Source organism: Drosophila rhopaloa, unplaced genomic scaffold (genome assembly GCF_018152115.1).
Source record: "Drosophila rhopaloa isolate 14029-0021.01 unplaced genomic scaffold, ASM1815211v1 contig_2, whole genome shotgun sequence".
NCBI classification, from domain to species: domain Eukaryota; kingdom Metazoa; phylum Arthropoda; class Insecta; order Diptera; family Drosophilidae; genus Drosophila; species Drosophila rhopaloa.
In genome coordinates this window covers 22,253,012-22,276,626 of record NW_025335083.1, presented here as the reverse complement: position 1 = coordinate 22,276,626, position 23,615 = coordinate 22,253,012, and the positions used below count along the sequence as shown (strand labels likewise).

The window sequence follows — 23,615 nt, the reverse complement described above, 5'->3', positions numbered from 1 at the left end:
GTATTTGGACACTTTTCTGCAAAGCCATTTTTCGAAAATTTGGAAAGGGGTTACATCATTAAAAATGACCAAATATCGACCCAAAAAAAAAAATTAAGTAAGAACACAGTTTTTTAGGGAATCAAACCACAATCATTTTGAGGTATGCCACTTTAAAATCCGATTTCTGTAAGAAAAGTTATGGGCATAGAAGTGCAGTATTTGGACACTTTTCTGCAAAGCCATTTTTCGAAAATTTGGAAAGGGGTTACATCATTAAAAATGACCAAATATCGACCCAAAAAAAAACAAGAAAGGAAAGCTAACTTCGGGCGGAGCCGAAGTTGATATACCCTTGCCGAATACTCTGTAAATTATATTCTCCAAAATTATTCATATGATGCATTCTTAATACTCATAAAAAATCCCAACTTCCTAACTTTAAAAACACCCATGTTATGGCATTTCCAATCGTTCAGTTATATGGCAGCTATAAGATATAGTCGGCCGATCCTTATGAAATTTGGTATGTCGGATTGATTGGCCAAAAATAAAACCCATAGAAAATCCCAACTTTTTAACTTTACAAACACCAAAGTTATGGCACTTCCGATCAATCAGTTATATGGCAGCTATAAGATATAGTCGGCCGATCCTTATGAAATTCGGTATGTCGGATTGATTGGCCAAAAATAAAACCCATAGAAAATCCCATCTTCTTATCTTTAAAAACACCAAAGTTATGGCTTTTCCGATCGTTCAGTTATATGGCAGCTATATGATATAGTCGCCCGATCCGGCTCGTTCCGACTTATATACTACCTGCAATAGAAAGACAACTTTTGGGAAAGTTTCGAGCAGATAGCTTTAAAAGTGAGGGACTAGTTTGCGTAGAAACGGACGGACAGACGGACAGACGGACAGACGGACGGACAGACGGACATGGCTAGATCGACTCTCCTGGTGATGCTGATCAAGAATATATATACTTTATAGGGTCGGAAATGTCTCCTTCACTGCGTTGCAAACTTTTGACTGAAATTATAATACCCTCTGCAAGGGTATAAAAATTAAGTAAGAACACAGTTTTTTTGGCAATCAAACCACAATCATTTTGAGCTATGCCACTTTGAAATCGGATGTCTGTAGGAAAAGTTATGAGCTTAGAAGTGCCGTTTTTGGATACTTTTCTGCAAAGCCATTTTCGGAAATCGGATTACTGTAAGAAAATTTATGGGCTTTAAAGTGCAGTGTTTGGGCACTCTTTTTACAAGTCGATTTAGTTTCGCATTCTTCGTAAGAACGCATGAGTAAAGAATGCCTCATCAAGCTTTATTTATTTTAGCATACTTTACGGGTGAACAAAAAATGGGAAGCCTTTTGCTTGTTGGTTTTGCAGGTTGTGTTGTACTGAAATCCTTGTTGTGACTCAAGCTCAAGGAGAACATGAAGAATCATACATCGTGGGATCATGCCTGTATTCTTCACTTTACAAATCCTTTTCGCAAAACGTCACAGAGTATCGTATCACTGTAGTATGTATATACAATTTTTTCAAATTTTAAGTTAACTTTTTTAAACTATAGTTTTACCATCATCATGTCCGCGAAAACTGTGCTGAAGGAGGGCTCCACAGAGCTGGAGCACATCTGCGAGCTGGACATCTCGCAGCAGGCCACCCACCAACGCCTGGTGTCCTTGATCGCGACCATATCCCTAAGTTCGCGCAACGCGGACGTCATATACAGCATGATAATGAGGGGCGTGAACATCTTTCGGCTGAACTTCTCCCACGAATCGCACGAGATGCACTCGAAGACGATCGAGCTGATCAACGAGGCGCTGGAGAGGATTCACAAGGAGACGGGTCAGATCCGAACGGTGGCCATTGCGGCGGACACGCGAGGACCTCAGATCCGCACTGGCCTGCTGGATGGCGAGGTGTTCCTGCGCACCGGCGACAATCTGCGGCTCTCGATCAACCGGGATCTTTACGACAAGGGCAATAAGGAGGCGGTCTACGTGGACTATCCGAACATCATCAATCTGACCAAGACCGGCGATCGACTCTTCATCGACGACGGCAAACTGCTGCTCCACATCATGGAGGTGGGCGTGGACGGGCTGCTGTGCGAGGTCATCCAGGGTGGGCAGCTGAACAACAACTGCAACGTGATCCTGCCGGAAATCGAGATCGATCTGCCGGCCGTGTCCGAGAAGGACATGTTCGACCTGCAGTTCAGCATGAAGGCCAATGTGGACTTCCTCTTTGCCTCGGCGGTGCGCAGTGCCAAGAATGTAAAGGAGCTGCGGGCGGTGCTCGGCGAGAAGGGCAAGCACATCAAGATCATCGCCAAGATGGACAGCAAGATTGCGCTGAGCCGCTTCTCGGAGATAATGAAGGCGGCCGACGGACTGTTGCTATCCCGAGCGGACCTGGGCACCCAGATACCCATCGAGAAGCTGTTCATCACCCAGAAGAGCATCTTGGGGCAGTGCAACAAGGCCGGCAAGCCGGTGATAGTGGCCTCGCACATCCTGGAGTCCATGCGCACCCGGCAACATCCCACGCGAGCCGAGTGCTTCGATCTGGCCAATGCCATTATCGATGGAGCGGATTGTATAATGCTCTCCTCTGAGGTGGCCATTGGTGCCTTTCCCAAGGAGACGGTGGCCACCTGCGACATTTTGTGTCGGGAGGCCGAGAAGGTCCTGTGGTTCCGGGATCTCTTCTCCGATCTGGTCAGCGAGGTGCGTGGCGAGCTGGATGCGGCCCACTCCTTGGCTATTGCCGCCGTGGAGACGGCCAAGCGGACGAATGCCACGCTGATCGTGGTCCTGACCACCTCAGGTCGTTCGGCCACCCTGGTCAGCAAGTTCCGGCCAAGGTGTCCGATCCTGGCGGTAACCCGTTGCGGGAGGGCCGCTCGCTGGGTCTACATGCACCGCGGAGTCCTGCCCGTCCTGTACACCTCGGAGATGATATCCGATTACGCCAGCGATGTGGATGCCCGGGTCCAGTTTGCCCTGACCTCCGCCAAAAAGTGGAACATCATCGACGACGGCGATCCCATAGTGATCGTGAGTGCCTGGAAGGACGGCGGCGGCTTCACCAACAATGTGCGCGTGGTCTACGCCTTTTTCGAGGCGGACCGAGTGGACTGCCTTTTCCGGGCGGACAGGCGAAAATCCCGCAAGAACAGCAACCTTCAGATGGCAAACCGAGAGCCAGAAGGTAAGTACTGGAGGTAATTATTATTTAATTTGTATATATTTGATTCTCCTTACAGATAAGAAAAGTTTCCACGCGTGAAGTCACATCTGTGATCCGGAGAAACTATACTTTCCACGGGAAGATTTTGATTATTAAATGTGTTTTTAAATAAAATATTTAGGCCAATAAAAACAGAAATAAAAAAATGAACAGGTGTGTCATTAAATAAACAAGCTTTTGCAGTATATTTTAATTTTGAGCCATTGAAATCGTAATTTTATTTCTTGATAAATTTTTGATTTCTTTAAAAGTAATATCCCTTAACCAAAGTTTTTTTATGTACAAAAGTCTAAAAGTTTGATCTGATTTTAGTAAAATTTCGTCACGTACTTTAGCAGTACTAGGGAATGAAAGGCATTTCTGAAAAATTCCCAGGCCAAGAAAACAAAGCGACCATACTGCTTTGGCGTGGATATGCGCAATCCGTAATTGACAAACTCCAAAATTCCTAGGACTCGGCAGCGACGCCAAAATGTTGACTGTTTCATCTCGCTGTAAAAGTAATAATAAAATCTGCGGCTCCAAAATCATAATTTTACTTACAGTGTATAGAGGGGCGAGGCAAGCGCCAGTCCCATTAGATTTCCCAGATCTCGGACAATTTGAAAAATCGGACTCGCTTCATGACGCATGTAAGTGGGCTCCGGGCACCATTTAAAGGCCTAGAAAACAGAAGTCATGTAATAGCAGTAATATAGTTTTTGTATAATTATGATTCTCACCTGTCGCACAGACCAATGGGGATCCATATCAAGGCTCAGTTTCATAAAGTATACCACTAGTGCCAAGCCTCCCAAGAAGCAAACAATCGAAACCGCATAACCTCGTGATCGGGAGTACAAATACTTGATGTTGGCCTCGAAAAAGTTGAGAGCCCTGATCCCAAAGTAGCTGCCCAGGATGCACTGGTGTAGGAACTCAGTGGCCAAATAGAGGCGACTCAGCCACATGCAGACGACCACTCCGACGATCAGCGGATACATTAGGAAGCGGTACACGGGCGAGCGCCAGGACACCAAACGATCCCAGCAGTGGACAAAGAAGTACGAGGCCAGGATAAGGACGAACACCGTGAAGGTCATCGAGTGGGCGCAGGGCAGCCCACCGCTCGTCTCGCAACTCAGCTGATGACTCTCCAAGGCCACCTGCGGCTTCACGGAAAGCTTTTCATTGGCAAACTGCTCCCGCAGAAACCACAAAGGACGCATCTCCTGATAAATCCTATAAGGGAAATCAAATTTTTTTAACAAGAATGTATTTTTTAATTGAATAAATGCCATAATAAAACAGCTACGATTTCTTATTTTTCTTGTTATTTTTGGTGACACTACTTACCACTTTTCGAAGGAATTTAGAGTGGTGACCAGGGTAACAGCGGACAAAAGATGCATGAGTATTTCATGACTGAAGATGACACTCAGCGGAATGAAAAAGTTGTAGAGGTTGTTCGGCTCCAGATTAACGCTGAGAAAACGCCAAAGAGGCTCTGCGAAACTCAAGCTGTAATTAATAAATTGTTAATTCGCAATGGTCAACCGGAAAAGGAAGCAGTTCCAACCGCTCTTGGGCCCATTCGTTGATAAACAGCTCTCGATTGAGCGTTAAGTTGTAGGCTTCCTCTGCCAAATGTTTGATTGCCTCCATTGCTTTCTATATTTATTTATTTTTCCGACTGAAGCCGTTTTGTTAACAGCTCACTGACTGAGTGAAATATTTGTTATGGCTTGCTTGTTTGCCAATAAACATCCTTAGTCAGCTGTTTTCTGCTTCTGCGCACTTTTTATCCACGAAGTGGTGGCAAACAAGTTGAGAAGTTTTGTAAAAATGCTTTTTGATTGCTTGGCGGCAGGTTACCACTTTTGAAATGTATTTTTTTTAATTTTATCCAAAGTTTTTTTTAGTTTTTAATGAATATCGATTGGACTTCAAGTAATTGATCCCCAAAAATAAATTCGGTTAATGGTTTACGCATAAAGATAATTGTAAATTTTAATAAATAATGTGAACGGTTTACAAAAACTGATAACAAATCATATTTTCAATAAATACACATATACATACATACACATATATAAGTAGAGGCCTTTTTGTTGTTCTTGCTGTGATTGCAGTGATTTTGTTACAATGGAATACATTTGCATAATGCACTAAACAAAACTTGACTAAATTATGATTGTACGAGTAGCCTACGATTAAGGAATAGCGAGTTAAGCACGAATTCGCTAAAACTAATGAATGAACCTTAAGATTACAATTAACTTTCGTTGAGAGAGACAGGCAGGTAAAACGAGGGCGACGGGGGAAGTTGGCAGGTGTAAATGGGTAACGAAGTCGCTGATTTATCCAAAGTTTTCAAAGTGGTGAATGAAATAGGGCAACTTGCGCGTTTTATTCACTTCATCACAGGCAGACATCACGCTTTTGGTCAGCGGTCGAGGACCGCAGGAGAAGACACCTATTTTGGAGACCTACAAAAAATGATAGTAATAACCGATGTCTTTAAAGAAATTTACAGAAACTCACATAGGAGTGCTTCTTTTGGACGAACTTCAAGAAACTGGACATGTCCGGGCGACCGAAATGATTGACCGCCTTAAGACCCGTGAATATTGAGGTCTTCGACAGCCGTTGGAAGTGGTTCTCACAGATGTACTGAAATTTAATATATATTAGATAATTTTGATTTTCTCTGCATAGGAAGTTTCATAGTTGCAGCTGATTCTCCATTTACAACCAGCTTAACAATCCCTTAAAGCTTTGGGGTACTTACCAGCATTGTCGTTCGCAGATCGAACTTATGGAAGAACTGCGTGATGAAAATGTGTATCTCCAGGACATTGGTCACATCCTTCTTCTCCACGTCGCGCAGCACATCGATGAACCACTCGAAGTGCTTGTGAGACGGGCAGATCCACAGGAAGTACACCTTTTTGCAGGCCACGCCCGAGTATCGATTGGTACTGGTGCCGAAAACCAGATCGTTGAGAATGGAGGCATACGGGGTGACCCCAATGCCGCCGCCCACCATCACGGCCACCTCGAACTTGTACCAGTCCTGGTTGCCGCCTCCGAACGGCCCCTCGATGCGGATCTTGGGCTGATCCTCCGGATTGTAGTTGCAGGGATCGAAGTAGTTGCGCAGCTTCCACGTCCATGGACCCTGGGCCTTGATGTGGCAACTGAGGCAGTTTTCGTGCGGCGCCGAGGTCAGCGTGAAGCTGTGCATCTCGTGCGGCCGGAAGGCGGTGCACGACAGCCTCACCCATTGACCAGAAAGGTACTTTAGGTTGGGCGGCCGGTAGAACTTAATCTTGATCACATCGGAGGGCAACAGATCCGTATCAATCACGTCCAGGGCCATGTACTTGGTGCGCAGCGAGACGATCTTGTCCAGCGTGTATACAATGCCGGGTCCGAGGAAGAACATCCAGAAACGGGGCGGTCCCGTCAGTCGGGCCAATCCGTGGATCAGACTCAGCAGGTACAGACCAATGTACAGGGTGTGCATATTCCAGAAGTAGTTGTAGGCCTTCTTTCGGATCGTGGGATGAGCAAACACAAAGATAATGCACATAATGATGAACAGCATAACACCTGTGGTTCCCGTGACCGTCTGGAATAGCCAAAAGGTGATGTCCGGCTTGTAATCCGAGGCAAAGTGCACCTCCCTGGTGAGACATCTCAGGTTCTCATGCGACTGCGTGGACACGTGGTAGAAGTTCACTATGTGACCCACCGTGTGAAGCACCGAAAAGAAGAGCGCCGTGCAGGCGGCAATCTTGTGGAACTGGATGTGCGAGTCCAGGGGAATGTACTGCTGGATGGGGAATTCCTTCAACTTGGTAATCAGATTCCTGGACATGGTCAGCAGCAGCAGGGAATAGCAGAAGGAGAGCGAGGCGGCGGATCCCCTGGTGATGGCGATTCCCACGCCCATGATGTGCCGCAGATCGGTGTGCTCTGCCATGAAAGAGTAGTGGATGAAGCGCTCCACGAACAGGACGATGGTGACCACGTAGAAGAGGAACAAGTAGAAGATGTTCTGGCGATTCTCCTCGAGGAACGTGATGTAGGCATCCCACTTGGCCAGCAGCCAGTGCCGTGGCTTGTCCTGCATCGGTTCGATGTTAAACGAGGTCATCCGGGCCACATTCGTCGAGGTGTCCAGGAAGTTCTGCTTGGCTCCCTTGCAGTCCAGCCCAATGGCCACAAAGTCACCCTTGTACTCCTTCATCATCAGCTTAAAGTCCTGGTAGGTCAGGTGGTTCTTGTGCTCCAATCCCACATCCTGGAACATGCCGTCAATCAGCTCGGTGACCTGGTCATCGCCCAGACTCGTAGTCCTAGCAATCTCCACCAGCGATCGCATCATCTCACTAAGCTCGCCTTTGTCTATGACTCCGTTGCGATCATTATCGCACATATCAAAGATGATGCGCAGCTTGTCGTCTGTTTTTCCACGGGAGAAGAGCACCACGGTTTCGAGAAACTCCTGGAAGCTGATCCGCCCATCCTGATCCTTATCCACAATGTTGAACATCTTGCGCACAAACATATCGTTGGGCTTCATGCCCAAGGCGGCGGCAAACTCCGCCTTGGAGAGACTGGTCCGCATCACGGTCATCACCTCGCCATCGCTGGAGGCATCCGATCGTCTTCGTCGTTCGCCGGGTCGTAGGCCAAAGGTCAGGGCGTAGGCCTCCCGGAAGAAGTACTCCAGACGCTTCTGGCGCCGCTCCCGCGTCTCCGCCCGCGCCAACATGATGTCCCTGTTGACTTCCATCAGGGTCATCTCCTTCTTGTGCAGCAGCAGGAAATCCTCCAGCTTCTTCACGAACTTTCGGCGTGCCCCGTAGGATTCCAGCTCTAGGACCAAGTCATGATCACTGGGCACTCGCAGCAGGATATACGGCTTCTTCTTAATGTGATTCGTGGCCGACTCCTCTACACTGACCACATCCACGTGCTTCAGGCTGAAGGTGCGCAGCTTCTCACCCTTCCGGTCCACCGTATAGATAGCCGCCTCTGGGCCAAATTTCACGGTCACCAGTCGCTTATGGTTTGCGTGCAGCCACTCCCTGGCCAGCATTTTGTCCACCGATCCCTTGTGCTGGGGTGCCCTTAAGGCCTCCTGGCGGATCTTCAACCGCCGACGCTTGCTGTTCTGCAGCTTAACGACACAGTAACCAGCTCCTGCACATAGAATTGGCACAAATCCCAGGAATACGCACACATAGATGAACATCAGTTCCGAGCCGGAGAAGTAGTCGTAGCCCTCCAGATAGGTGCACGGCTCCAATTCGGTGGCATTCAGTTGCATTGGCTGGGGGCAGGGATCTCCCGTGTGCCACATAAACACATCCTTTTGGATCTCATTCTCGGCCACATCCGTACTGTTCACGATGATGTCCCACAGCGTGATCTTGCGCAGCTCCGCAATCTCCTCCGGCGTGAAAATCCCGTTTCTCTCGTTTTCGAACCAGAAACGATCGGCGTCCCGTAGTCGCATGAACTGCTCCTTGATCACAGCCGTAAAGAATTCACCCGGTTGGCCATAGGACTCCAGCATACCGCCCACATAGACATCCACATCGTCCAGCTGGTTGTCATACGCCTCCTTGAGCATGCTGCAAGAAAAAGGATAGGTCAGTTAATATATTGTATTTAAGAAGTTTCCAGGTTGTACTCACTCCAAGAGCTCAGGCTGCGTTTCGAACAGCGGGGGATTAATATCCGTCCATGTCTGGTGTCTTTTCAGGCCGTAGGACTCCCTCGCTGTATTGTAATCGGGCAAACCGTTGTCGCGACCTCGCATTATATTCAGAGCCCCCAGATCACGACGTGTAAATTCCATGGGTCCGAAGAGTTTGTCCCTCACATCTGAGCAGAGAACGGGATCCTCGCGTTCGGATATTTGCGAGGCCAGGCCCATGAGCACCTCCTCCACGCTGGTGTCGGCGAAAAAGCCCTGAAAAATACCAATTAAATTAAAATTAATCAACAATGCCTACTTCTTATTTGAATAACTCACGCTGGAGTCCCACCAAGTGGAGCACAGTCTGACAGCCGGATAGCCCATCGGCGTTTCCTTAAAGTTGCACTGACCATCTCGTCTGTAAATTCCCGGTGGAATCATCGTGTGGCCAAATCGAAAGGCGGCTGCCTGGAAAATGTGCCCAATGCCAGGATGTATGTCCTGCTTATACCCCTCATAAGGTGGCAAAGAGGTGCCCAGAAAGGCGGGCAGGTACTCGTAGACTATCACATTCTGCAGGCTGGCGATCACCGTATGGCGAGCCCTCTGATAAATATCTTCATCACTCCAATCCGGATGCAGACGCTTGATCCTTTGGGCCAGCGTATTGTGCCAGCGCAGGAAGAGAATGGCGAAGGAGAGGATCGCAGGATTCTGATTGGTGCGCGGGTCGCCAAGAACTAAGGGTCAAAAATTATTTTAACTAAGTTATTAAAGAGTTATCTTGAGCTTTAAAAGTACCATTTGCTTTCTAATTAAAATACAGAATTTATTGATACGTTTTCCAGATAAAGTTCTGAAGTATTTTGGGCAAGGCTTAGTAAACTTACGAAACAGCCGCTCCGGACTGAGCATCTTCATGACACTCGGCACCGGGTTGTTGAAGAGCGGCACCCGCATGGTGTTCCTCACCGGCAGCTTTCCATCCTTCTGGGTGAGCAGGGTGCCATTGTGGAAGGAGCGCATGGCGTTGAGCCAGGCCTCGGAGGTGCTGTAAATGAAACTGCCATCAATCCAAGCAGTCATTTGATTTATCTGCGGAGTATGTAGGTGGTTAGTCCATATTCGATCCGATCCGATGTTCGCAACCCACCTGTTCCCTCGGGGCATTCGGACTCTGTCCGGTATCCCGATCGTAGGCTGCCCGGTGGAATGGGATGTACTTGTCGCCGCGGCACTCCCGGTCGTACATCTCGTCACACTTCTCGATCTCGATGCGGTGCATCTCGATGGGACACCCGGACTCGGAGGCCATCACAATCTCGTTGGCCACCAGTTGGCCGAAGAACGCCAGCAGGGCCGTCCGGTTGAACTTTGACCCCAGACCGTCCTTTCCCCGCATAAACAGGCGACTGAGCCTGCGGGTCGAGGGTCGATTGGCACCTGCCATCGAGTAAACCCCATCCGAGTAGGAGGGCGGCGCCTTCCGCACCAGGTGGCTATCTGAAAAGTCGGTGGCGAAGGTTAGTTGACTCTCACACAGCTGGCGAATATGCTAATTGCCGGGCATTGCGAAAGAATCAATCGATATGCAAATCCAGGCCGATCACACATCACAACTGATTCTGATTAGAGGTGTAATCGGCTCGATTCGCCCTTTTTTCGAAAGTTGTCAGCAGACCGGCGGAAATTCCAGTCGAGTCTACTTACCCACGGATCCCCAGTCGGGATGTGCTAGGTTATTATACCAGCCATCGTAGCGTTGCTTCTCAGTCTGACTATACATTTTCTCTGAAAAGTAGCAAGTATGTGACACACATTAAAATTGATAACTTTCAAGCAATTAAGTTAAGTCTATTTATTATCTGTGAGAATTGTAGAACCCATATTCAGCTAAACTTAATATGATATCATACCACTTTTCAGCTTTAATTAAAATATATTTTTGCCTTTAAAACCTACTTAATCAGATCTGCAATTGGAATAAAAGGCATTGAACTGACTTAAAAGATATATAACTTTCCCTATTCAAAATAAATAAAATTCTATCAAGAACGCAGCAATTAATCAACATGTTTGAAACCAAACCTTCACCTACATACCATACTCGACATTTGAAAAGAATTTAATGTTTTCTACATTCAAAACTAAAAACACCATGCAGTTAGTGAATTCTAATTAATTTGCATTTATTTGCGTAATTTCGTTCAGTTTTATGCGTGTAAATGACACATAAATTTGTGCTAGTTAAGATCAGAGAATGCCTTAAATGTTCACTTTGAATTAGATAAATAATTTACGCAAAAGCTTGTCTGCGGACAGCAGCCGGTTTTTAGCAAAGTCAAATAGATCCGATAAAATGTAGATTGTGATATTAGAAAATGTATTTGGTTGACTTAGTTTGGTTTTAATTGACTGGAAAATTGATTGACTTGGTGCTCGGACGGCGAGATTGAATCACACCCAATGGCACTAATGGCTGGACTGTAGGAATGTCTCTAATTTGCATATTTATCTACAATTTTTCAATTCTAACAAGCAATTTTGGGAAATTATCTAGTTTCGACTTGTCATCATAAAAATTCTAATTCTAATTGCATTTAACTAATCGACACACCCGGATATTTCAAATGTATTTAAATCTCTGATTGGCAAATAGGAACCGATGCTATTTTAATCTTTTTTAATTATATTTCGAATAGTTTACCTCATTGCGTTTACTCCACAAACTTGGGAGTGTGCATTAAAGTATAAGACCCCAATTTAACTACACTGTTTTTCGCTAAGCTCAATTAATAATTCCAGCTTTTGAGTCGACTGTTAGCATGAATCACACAAGAAACATGAGATGTAAAAATAAATATTTGTTAAACAGAAGACACCTTTAAGTGATAAAAATCTGCAAGGCGTAATTGTTTTGACGCTAAACGTTATAATTATGGTTTATTTGCTTATAATTGCGATGGGGAGAGGGACTGTTTACGAGAAACCAGTTTTCAAATTAACAAGCCAATGCCCGCAGACCAAAAAGAAAACATGCCCAACATTCTAAAAAGTGCTTAGATGGAATACACATATCAGACATTTAAACCAGTTTATTTGTTCGTCTTTTAATTAAGCTTTTGTTACGGCATCGCCCTCGAGAATTCGGCTATAATTCCGTTCTGGTTAGAATAGGATGGTTTGTTTTGTCGGATTTGTGGTTTTTCATTCTTCACCGTGAGCAAACTATGCCATAGCCATGACGTTGACAACTGAAGGGGCACTCACAGCTACAAGTCATGACTATATTTCGTACCATTTTTGAGAGCATTGCTCGCCTCTGATGACTGTGTGAGTAAATGAGTGATGGATGGATGGCTAGCAACAGCAAAAGCAACAAGCAGCATTCATTTCCAGGTCTGAGATGGCAAACAGAATCAGATCCGGTTAACCAAAATCGTAGCCAGCTGGGGAGACCCAGAGAGAGGAAGCCTCAGCTAACTCTGATCGACTATATATAGCTTGTATGTACAAAAACACTCTGCGTTGGCGGTTTACGGAATGTTGGCCAGAAACAAAAAATTACTAACCAACACCTGCACGCTAAAGAAGCTACCACAACGAAAACTGACTCTGGCCATAAGCTGTTTTTTTTTTGTAGAAAAACATGCACGACATCACGGATTCCCCCTAAAAAAACAAAATACATTTACACACAAATGAACTACTGGTTTTTTTATACAACTTTTTCGGCGCCATCAATTGTCGCCTTGTACTTTCTGTGAGTCTCTCTCTGTATCTCGTCAGCTGTTTCGCGTTCGTTTTCTAAGTCTTTTGATTTATCCGACTACGATACGTCGCATACTTTACTTTCATCTCGGTTCGTGCGTGACTCTCGCTGTTTTAACAAAAGACGTTGATTTTTTTTCACGTGGCATTGCATAATTATTTTTTTAGAGAAAACATGCATGGTACTATAACTAATTGTAATTAACTACACTGTGAAAAACTTTGCACTTGAATTAAAATCAATTTTTAACAGAAAAAACACTTTTGACTTGGCAGTTAGGTAATATAGTTTAAATATTTTCGAAAATTGTTTATAAACTATTATGAACTTAATCTTAGCTCAAAAATTTCTTGCCAATTTTTAACGTTTTATTGCTCAATCAATAGTTTGTTATTACAAGCAATAGCAATACATTTCTATGCGGTAGTTTTGAACGCAATAGGACTGATGCGCATACTTGTCAGTCCTGGTCACAGGACCTCCGAGTTCCAGGGTTCTCCTCTGATTAAAGTCTATTATAAGAACGGTTGCGTCGAAATTTCCGTTTCCCGGCGTCGTCTTCAAACGGACCATAATCTGTGACAGGTCGCGTCTTCCTCCAGATTCACGTTTTGCGCCATAAGCTGCGTGAACTTCCTTTAGCAGCAGTTTTTGACATTGGGGATAAGGCTTGATGAGATCGTTAATCCTGTCCACTGTAAAATGGGCAGCCTCTTGAACGGCACTTCCATGGGTGGAAATGATGGTTAGCTCGTTGCAGAGGCAGTAATGTCGCGGTATCTCGGCACTACGACAATCTCTGCGCTCCGGAATGGGTAGGAACAGGCTGATCCCTCGGCTGTTTTCCAAATACCGCGTTCGATTACTTATGCTAGCATCGGTTAGTCGATCAAGATGCATTACATCTTTGAGGGTTTCGTGCAGGTCAAATGTAGTCATAAGACTCTTAGAGTTCTGGTGAAAATTAGACATGGCTTGGGGGAATTTTCTTTTCAGCCATTCGGGATAAATTGCGATTAGGAGCGGCTGTGACGTCTGTCGCTGTCCTTCAGCAGTTCGCGCAAATTTTTCAAACCTCAAGCCGTGATCACCAATAAACAGAATTAGAGTGCGCTCCATCACTCCCTTCTCGTACAATTTCTTCAATATATTCAGGTAATCTTTATCCACCAGCTTGGCAAAGTTAAAATAGTCGTGAACGCCGTGCATATTCCAGAAAAATGAGAATAATGGAATGCGCTGCATGTGTGGAATTAGATTCAAGATGAATTGATAATACACATCTCCATAAAGGCGATGCCCAGTGCATTTTAAATCTAAACTTGTGCGATATAAAGAATGCGATTCAATCTCGGGCATCACGGGACGCATGTAAAAGTCGGTGGGCTGCTTCTTGAATCCTTTCTTTCGGTAGATAAACAATCCGAATACATCAGTGTCTTCCCCAAAGACGGTGGTGTATCCCGCCTTTTTAAAATCATCCCATAAAAAGTGGCATTTGTCAAAGTTTGGTCTGCCATCGTAACAAGTCCGCTCCATCTCATCGTTAGATAGACCAGTCAGCAGCGGAATTAGGTTGGGATAGGTGTTTCTTCCGATTCTATTATAGCCCCAGAATTCTGTGTGGGGTAAGTGCTCAATAAAGTCGGCCACCTGATTAAAATAGCGTAGGTAGTGCATGTGAGAAATAGAATCAATGCCTAAGATCATTACGGAAAGACGATCCTGATGTCGAGATGATTCCGAACCATTCAAAGGCGGTGGTAGGAAATAAAAGACATCATGAAAAATAATCCTGGCAAAGTCCACCCAGCACCAGAAGCGAATATGTTGCTGCCCAGTTCCCACTTCAAGATACCTTGATGCTTCCAGTAGCTTGAAAAACTTCCAGGATTTGTACTTGTTGTTTGAATCGTCGACCCTGACAAATTCCCGATACATGCAGGAAACTTGTCTCCAGCGCCACACCCGACAACATGAAAGAAGACCTGACTTTGATATGTTTCTGACTAAGTAATTCCTTCCTCCAATTGTTTCAGCGACCATCAACTGCGCCATTTTACACACAATAGGATCAAAAGGCTGCATGAAGGACAGAGCCAAATCCGAAAGTGGTTTCATTGAACTTATTCGACATCCAGTGGTGTTGACAAAGAATTCATTGTCTTCAACGACTGAAAACTGATGACCGTCGCGTATGCTTTTGTCTTGTTTCCGATCGATACGACAAATAAATATTAGACAGCACAGCATTATTAATAGAAAAATCTTAAAAAATCGACTACCAATTCGTTCTCGTCTCATTCTTTGACCGATTAACTTAATATTTTTGTCAAACTTTTATATCGCCTACTATGAAATTAAAACGCTTTCTTTCTTATTTCATGCGAAGGGGAACATCACCCATTTTGTACCCTTATAGATTTATGTCATAAATAAATCATTTATAAACTTTGTGATTAAATTTTATTGTTTTCTGACTTTTAAATGAAACCTGAAAAAAACGTTTTGACTTCATATTTTGATTGCCTAGTAATTTTTTAAAATTCAAGATTGAGAAAACGGCAATTGTAAATAAATTCAAAAGCAAAAAAAAACTTTCGCTTTCTGTTCAGAGCAAGTCATGAAAAATTAACACTAATTATGAGGACTAAGAAAAAATGGATGTAGACAGCGACATCTATTTGTTAGCTGTTAATTGGCTGCCAAATTTGACGGCATATAAAAATGCGCACATGACTTAATTTAATTTTAAAATCCCGTACGAGATCTCGCCCCAGCTAAACATCAAGACTAATGAAGCCCAAAGAATTTATTTTATCTCTAGCGGCTTAATTAAGAGTTGCGATTCGTAAAGAATGCAGTCATTCCTAAATTGAAGTTCTATTGAAGCACTTGCCCAATATAAACGTACAATTTTAGCTTACACGATGTTAATGATTTGCTTTGAGCATTATTATTTCGTTAATCAAAATACCATTTGCCTAATTAAAAATTCCCCTCTCTTGGTTTTTTCTTTAAATATAAGTAAATAGATCTGTGTGAGAATAGCCATTCAGTTTAAAAGTCCGAATGATGATTAATACAAAACTAGTAAATTAATAAATGGGGGATTTTATTCGGTCTTTAATTGATGGTTAAGTTTCTTGAGAAAAACTACTTGAAATCTGCTAAATAATTATGGTGATTTTTTGCTGATTAAATGTATATACAATTTGAATAAATGGTCACATTTAAATTTTATTTTTAATATACAAATTAATACACATGTACACACAATAATTGTTAGTTAAATGACCTGAAAATAATATTTAATTTGAGTCACAGAGTTCTTGATTTATTAAAATGGGACTAAAATAAAATTGGTGTGTGAAATTAATGAACTTGTTGTCTTTTGAAATAGGGATTTCCAAAAAATCAACAGGTGGGTATGGCAGATTTATTTGGATCTTTTTGCGTCTATAAAAAAGAGTCGCATCTAAGAAAAAGTCTTTGGTAATTAACCTCCAAAATGGCAAATTGAGTACGGATAATAGCGGACATCCCTCAAGAATCGCCAACAATTGTTGATTGGTAATATCTGGCGCAGTCAGGTGAAGGATTTCCAGATTCTTCAGCTTCATCAGGCTACTCAATGGAAAAGTCTCACTAACCACGCAAAGTTCCCGGAGCGAAGAAATTTCACAGATATGATCCATTTGTTCAGATTTCAGTTTATAGTCCATCAGAATGAGACTTTCTAGCGGAGTACCAGTTCTTTGGATCAGTTTCTCTGTGAAAGTAGGTGTAAGAAAAGTCGAATTCCACACCTTCAAGTGTTTTAGTCTAGGCAGCTGGCAGATGATATCATAGGGCAAATCCGGTGGTCCTTCGCTAATGACCAGTCTTTCCAGATTGCGACAGTTCTTCACAATTACCCTAAAGTTGTCCGCGGTGAGGTTATCGTTAATGTGGCCCATGTTAAGGTGGCGTAGCTTTTTCAATTTTAAGCAGCATTCGGCCAAACATTCGGCATCGAATCGTGGACAACCACTAAGGTCCAGGGATTCGAGGTCCTCCAGAACATGCAGCCCGCTTCCATTGTAGTTGTCAGCAATAAGGTTTAGTTTCTTTAGGCGCAGTTCCATTAGGATAAGAAAAAAGTCCTTATAAAACTTCGCATTGGCAAAGAATAGACGTGCGTGTAGGGATGTTAAGCTTTTCAATTCTTTTAGATCGATACGTGGGCGACGAAAAGTCATTTTCAGATGACGGACCTGCGGGCAGTAGGTTCGCAACAGCCACAAATGTTCATCTCCATCCCGAAGCGATGACTCATAGCTGATAACATTCTCATTGACCGTCTCCAGCAATAGTTGCAGATCGGCTTTGTTGAGACTTGCCGTGACTCATCATTAATGTGTTTATAAGTACTTTCTAGAGGTTCGAAATGTTTATTTAAGTAACGATTTGAGGCAGCAAGTCTTATTTGATCCCCCAAGTGAAGATAAGACAATATTTTTATCCAGCAATAGGTGTTTAGGGAGAATATAGTTGTAGGCGGTTTTGGGGATCCAGAGGTCTCCTCCGTATTTTCCTGGGAAATTGATTCAGCTTCTGTTATTAAAACTGAAGAGTTATCCTCTGAGGTCTCGAGTCGCTTTGCATTTGAAACATTTTCATCAGCTTCTGCATCGTGCTTTCTCCTTGTTCCCGAAGCTGAAGCTTTTTCATTGTTCTCTCTAGCAGCTCCCTCGTTTTTTTCACTCATTTTTGGTTGAACCGTACGCCTTGAAAATCGCGAATCGACTGAGCCAGCAAGTCTTTGTTTGTTAAAATGTTCGCAGAGAGCACGAATATGTCGGGTATTCCCCGATTTAGCTTTGACTGATTAATGATAATGTACACCCATAAAAATGATAACAAACAAAACAAAAAAGTCAGTCCTTATCGATGTGAAGAGTAAGCCTTAATCTTATTACAAAATAAATAAATATATACATACATATATGACTCTAAGAATACCCGTTGAAAAATGTAAACAAGTGATTATAAAAAAGCTCTTGGTCAGGCATCAAAATATACTTAATATGTGTATATATTAAAATGAACACCTATTTGGATGCAGAAGTGTATTCAGACGTATACAAAATGTTGAATATAAACATACATTGATTACTTTATCATCAATTTTTTCTTAGCATTAATTATTTTCAAACTGATGGCGTCATTAAAAGCTTATTCCTTATCTACTACCGCGTTCAGCTTTCGTTATACTTATTTGTATACACGCGACAAATCGGACTGAATGATTATGCCTTCAGTCTTCGTTTAATATTGCAATCAACTACTATATTAAAGTGATAACTAAGTTTAGTTTTAAATACCAAACTGTCGAGCTTTAAAGGCTTCAATAATGTTTATGTTTGTTGAACACATAAACCTTTGGATTTTTTGGTCTAATTAGTACTACAGTTTTTGCATGCGTGACTTTTTTTATTTCAGCTGCAATTCGATATAATCACACTGATATAACAACAGACCTTCGCGAATGCTAATAAAATTGATGAAAAGAAAACAAAATGAAACAAATTATTTGCTGCCAACAGCCGAGTCGAATTCAATGTTCGACTTCCCCATGCCCCCTGCGGTGATCGGAGATCTCTAAAACCGTCGATCTTTTTATCAGGAAGGGGGCACGTAGACAGTCACTCCGCGGGGGGTGGGTTTGGCCAACACAATGGGATACATTTCACGTTTGTTTGCAGTAATTTCATTACGCTAAATATCGCAAAATAAAAACACAAAATTCGGTTTCTGATCATAAATCAAATGATAAGCAAAATAGCAAATTCAAGACAATGTAAAATTAAATTAAAATGCAAAAATGAGAGGAAGCTAACAAATCAATCGATTGGCGAAGGGGTGTGAAGGGAAGTCATTTGATCGTGCGTTGACATTTGACTCGGATAGCTTCTGACCACGCCCCTCGCCACTAAAACAAGCACTACGTGACCAGTATCGTCAGACATCGTGGAATCTATAGATTCGCTGTACACTCCCCCTTCTCCCATAAGTCTGTACTTGTGGCTTGACTATATACTGAGCCAAAATATTGGTTAAAAATTGTAGATGTTAGTTCTGAATTGGGAAATTCAAGAATTCTCTTTAGATCGAACAATTTGTTTAAATTGTTTTAATACAATTATGCATGTTATGTTAGGAAAATATTGGTATGCATTGAATAAAAATTATACCATAAGCCAAACAATAATAAATATAAAGTCATTATTTTCTTCCCCAAAGCAATTTCTGACTGTGTATGTATGTACATATATATATACATATATACACTTTTTTATGAATAATAAATTGTCTGTGGCGGGATCTAATCGGTCATTTTGAAGCCACTAGATCTTGGCACGTCTGGCGATTCCAATGCATGACGTCAATTTTGATCAGGTAGTACTTACTCAAAAATGATGGGTTTATTTGCCTTTAAATTTGTTAACAACTCTTAACAAATAGTGTTACAATAGTGTTGCAATATTAAATATATTTATATTGCTAAGAGCTTCGAAGGAGTTTAAAATGTAGAACCATATCTCATATATTGACTATCTTAACTATCTAAATTCCATTATTTTGTATTAGTTTTCCCATTCCCCGACTGAACAAATCTACCAATCGGTTCACGATCCATGTCTATGCAAATAAACCTAATTGAATTGAATACCCATAGAATGCGATAGGAAGTGGTAGGTCGTTGGTACTCACCATAACAATGCACGGAGCCCAGATCCAGACCGAGACCAATCAGTAGCAACAGCAGGGCTCCCCCGTAGATTGCCCCGGGCAAATGGGCAAGCCGGAGCTTGTGTTTTTGGCTGGGACATGGGTCTCGATTTTTGCGTGCTGCCCTCTGACGGGGCGCGCTTGGAACACTCATATTGATTGCAAACACTTTTTATTTATTATATATATTATCCGTTTGTTCGCTATTGTGGTGCACGAAAATCGGTCGATTACGACGCGTTTGTATTGTTAAATTAATTAAGCAAACTAACACTTGAGATGTGGATTGACTTTAACAGCATGGGTTTAATTTTGCATTATTTCGAGTTTCATCACAGTGGTTCGGTTGTACATTTGGTTCACACTTTAATTTTTACTCAGCTGAGATCCCATGATTTCCAATTATTGCACTGCAAAAAGAAACAAGTGATTTCTATAATACATGGTTATTTGCATATGTATGCCGTGATTCACACTCTTTGTTTTAAGTCATACGAAGATTTTTGTGGTTACGAATTCACTCTAATTCTTGTTTAAAATGTTAGTGAGCGCGGTTTTATCGATTGAATTAGCATAAAACCTGATGAAGTTATCTATTAATGAAATTTGTTTTGATAGTCACTTGTTCTTCGCTTTTAAATGGCAAGAGAATGTTCTCCGATATGAGTTTTTTAAAGGTTGCTTAATTAGTTTTCATATTTATTATTTATTTTATTTCTTTAACTTGTATTTAAATGAAAAAAAATGTTTCTGTTTAATTTATTTAGAAATTGGAATCAGTTCAAAATGATTAGTCACAAACATTAATCGAATAGAAAATACTAAACAGTCAAGAAATTGCCATGCAATTATTTATTTGAGGTACATGGTTTGACTTTTGAAATTTTCCGTTTATTTTTCACAACTTGCTAAATATATAAAGTTTGGAAACGCACTGCCAATTCGCTTTTTTATTTTTTGAGATATTTTAAATCGCTAAATTGACTCGACCGCAAAAAAGGTATAAGTAAATAGCGAAATGGTTCGTTAATGTTAACCAATTAATTACATTGCACAAAGTAAAGCGAACAAATAAAATCGCATTTATTCAATGCAATGTGGTGTATGGCCAAATAAATGGCAAAACAAATAAAGGGCGAAGAGGCGGATAAAAACGGAATTACCCACAAAGCAATTGACCTTCTGCGGGCTTACAAACCCACAAACGACAAACAGATTCCATTAGTCATAATCGACAATAGTCGAGAAAGAAGCCAAAAAAAAACCCACTAAACCGACAACATCGAAAAGCATACAAATAATGTATGTGCAAAGCAGTAAAGCAAAGATAAAGAGAAGTAAAAAAATATATAAAATGCCATTGCACAACTGCAAACAATTAACATTACAGCAACTGCAGAGTGCTAAAGCTAACAAAGTCATAAAACCGCCCCCCTCATCCCCTCCAACCACTTAACATTTTTCCGCCTAATGCAATTTGGAGTTTGCTTAGAAATTATTATTAAATGGCCGAGAAGAGAAAACTTTATGGGGTAAAAGCTAAATCCAATTGGTCGGTAAATTGTGGGCGACGCTGACCAAAAAGCGGTCCAAAGAGCGAGCGAGAGAGGGAGAAAGTCCAGAAAGCGTGGAAGACTGAACGGCAATAATCACTTTAAAATTACGGTATAATACGAAAAAATTGTATTGTGGTAGAAGCCAAATGCCTCGGCTTTCTGAACATTAGCCATAGCCCCCGGATATTTCATATTAATTAATAAAGATTTCTGTGGCTAATTTCAGAAATTGTTGGCCAAAGTTCGAGTCGAGATCAAATAAATTCCGAAATTCCTATTAAACAACAGGCTTCTCTGACGCATTTTAAAAACCAGAAACAGCCACTATTTAAATAATATAAAAATAGCAACCAATTATTAGTCGTTTCAAGAATTTAGTAACCAGCACTATATAAATGTGAAAAAACACAAAATATTTTATGGGAATGGGCAAAACCAAACTATACAACAAATTTTATTGAAAAGAAAATATATATTTTAAAATGTTCTGTTTTTTTAAATATCAGTTTGCTCAGAATTTTTTTTGTAAGCCCTAGATTTTTGGTTTGTTTTCCATTAATATTTCTGCAGTGGCCAAAATTGCGCAAAATATGATCTTTTGTTGCATGGGAGGCTGTGGAAGACAAGAAGAAGCGGCAGCAAAACAACAAAAATTAAACACGAAAATAAATTAAATTCATAAACGAAAACGTAAGCAAAGACGACGCGGCGACGAAGCAACCGACAAAGAAGACTCGGAACTCCAAAAGGGGACCCCAAAAAAAGAAGAAAAAAACGCTAACACACACACTGAGCAAAAGTGACAGAGAGGGTGAATTGTTTATTTGTGGGCGAGCAAAAGAGATGGGGAGCTCCGAAATAGATTCACAAAATATATCCAATGTTGTCCCAGAGGTGGGTGTTTAGTGTTTATCGGGTTTTTGCACTATTTCTCAAACAATTTGAGCGATTTTGCATGGGGACGGCCACAAAGCCCCGCACACACAGCCACGATAACGGTGAAGAAGACGGCGCATGCGCGACACGTTTCAACGTTTCACATTCACTCTCGTCGGCTCACCAGCACACTCGAATTCGAATCGAAACGGGCGGCGAGGGCTCCAACACACGTCCGCAGCGGCCAAGAGTTCGTTCGAAACTGAACCCAGCTGTGCGGGGGACCCTCCACATTGGAGCTCGAATCGGTTGGCAATGGAACCGGTTATACACTAAGAACATAAAGGTCATACAGATCCGAAATTCCGCAGACAAAAAAATAATTTATTTTGATTTTTTTATTTACCTTACTTACAAAAAAGTACAACGAATATCCCAATTTCCAAATTCAATTCTGCATTATTTATTTATTATATTGTTATACATGTAGATGTAAAATAAGGCAAAGCGCGGGTTCCCATTTCGCAGACAGGTTAGTTCTCTTATAACTTTTTTTTTTGAAAAAATATATTGTAAAAGCAACACGAATCTACAGTAAAACTCAATTAATTATTATGTTAATGTTATGAAGGTTTTTGTGTTCAAATGTTTAGTTCAAACTTAATTAAAATTTTCTATTTTAAATATTTTTTTATTTTAACTTTGCTTAAATTCCTAGTCTCACGGCTAAGGAAACTATAAGGTTCAAAATTCTTCTTTGTAAATATAATTTTTTTTTTCAGTGTCGTCTTTTTCACTCTTTGGAGCTCCCGAACTACTGCTCCATTTGGCTTCGGCTCTCGGGATCTTGGGACTGGGATTGGATCCCATACCATGTCCGCCTCCAAATGAGTTCCGTCATATTTGACAAGCCAACGTGTCGTATTAATCATTCCCGGGTCTCTCGCCCTTTCTCTCGCCGCATAGCGGGAATTTCCCAGCCTGGCGGATGCACTGCAACCGGGTGGAAGAGAGATCGGCAGAGAGAGGCCATCTTCAATCGGTTTCCTCGACCGCTCTTGCGGTTAATTGAGTGGTAAAAACCGGCACCCATGCGGAGAAGAGTTCCTGTTTGGGCCGTGAGAGATGGTAGCGGTTGGTTCTTAGAGTCGTGTGAATGGACAGCCAAGTATTACCCAACTCTCAATGATTACACGAAATTTGCATACTAATTGGAGTGGCTTAAAACTAATCTGATGGGTATTGGGTTTTTATGAAGTTTATGGACACGTGGAGTGTTTAAAAAACAATTTATTGATTAGATTTTAAAGATCTTAGTCAAATTTTCGAATAGAAAATATAATTTGCTAAATATTAATTTTTTTTTGTTAAACTTTATTGTTCAAAGCAATATTTTGTTTTGTAATTAAAGCCATCAACCATTTTATTTTTTTATTATTTAAACACATTGTTTTAGAAATTGTAGCTGTGTACAAAATTATTCGGATTTGTGATTGCTGTAGTTGTAGGGCAACTTTCAAGCTTTTAAGATATTCAATCATTCACAGATTAAGGTTTGAAACATTTAACCATTGTCCAGAGACAATATTTTATGTCAAGTTTTGTATGAGTATGCCGACAGCTCACTTATGGTCCCATACTAGCCTCTTCGATCTTTGTTCGGATGTCAGTCAATAGTCAGAAGTCGTC

The 23,615-nt window shown here is 41.8% G+C and overlaps 5 protein-coding genes across 5 annotated transcripts; 1 reads left to right on the top strand and 4 right to left on the bottom strand.

Annotated features, from left to right (window-relative positions):
* Nucleotides 1-1,450: 1,450 nt before the first annotated feature.
* On the top strand, nucleotides 1,451-3,403 carry LOC108053165 (pyruvate kinase). The gene is made up of 3 exons (XM_017135754.2): nucleotides 1,451-1,456; nucleotides 1,516-3,214; nucleotides 3,270-3,403. The coding sequence occupies exons 1-3, from the start codon at nucleotides 1,451-1,453 to the stop codon at nucleotides 3,290-3,292; spliced, it is 1,728 nt and encodes a 575-aa protein (XP_016991243.2). The 3' UTR covers nucleotides 3,293-3,403.
* Nucleotides 3,404-3,451: 48 nt separating this feature from the next.
* LOC108053167 (glucose-6-phosphatase catalytic subunit 1) lies at nucleotides 3,452-4,980 on the bottom strand. Its single transcript, XM_017135756.2, has 5 exons — nucleotides 4,812-4,980; nucleotides 4,589-4,753; nucleotides 3,976-4,474; nucleotides 3,797-3,915; nucleotides 3,452-3,745 (listed from the first exon to the last, which is right to left on the bottom strand). The coding sequence occupies exons 1-5, from the start codon at nucleotides 4,895-4,897 to the stop codon at nucleotides 3,562-3,564; spliced, it is 1,053 nt and encodes a 350-aa protein (XP_016991245.1). The 5' UTR covers nucleotides 4,898-4,980; the 3' UTR covers nucleotides 3,452-3,561.
* A 236-nt stretch (nucleotides 4,981-5,216) lies between these two features.
* On the bottom strand, nucleotides 5,217-22,181 carry LOC108053184 (dual oxidase). The gene is made up of 10 exons (XM_044459679.1): nucleotides 22,111-22,181; nucleotides 19,477-19,904; nucleotides 10,659-10,739; nucleotides 10,102-10,451; nucleotides 9,839-10,043; nucleotides 9,285-9,688; nucleotides 8,944-9,221; nucleotides 6,024-8,880; nucleotides 5,777-5,905; nucleotides 5,217-5,721 (listed from the first exon to the last, which is right to left on the bottom strand). Exons 2-10 carry the CDS (start codon nucleotides 19,646-19,648, stop codon nucleotides 5,593-5,595), a joined length of 4,605 nt encoding a protein of 1,534 aa, XP_044315614.1. The 5' UTR covers nucleotides 19,649-19,904; nucleotides 22,111-22,181; the 3' UTR covers nucleotides 5,217-5,592.
* On the bottom strand, nucleotides 13,114-15,024 carry LOC108053164. Its single transcript, XM_017135753.2, has one exon. The coding sequence runs from the start codon at nucleotides 15,022-15,024 to the stop codon at nucleotides 13,114-13,116; it is 1,911 nt and encodes a 636-aa protein (XP_016991242.2).
* On the bottom strand, nucleotides 15,815-17,494 carry LOC123037729. The gene is given in 2 exon segments (XM_044459680.1): nucleotides 15,815-17,104; nucleotides 17,107-17,494. Coding segments are annotated over 2 exon segments (1,437 nt in total). The 5' UTR covers nucleotides 17,471-17,494; the 3' UTR covers nucleotides 15,815-16,031.
* Nucleotides 22,182-23,615: the final 1,434 nt, after the last annotated feature.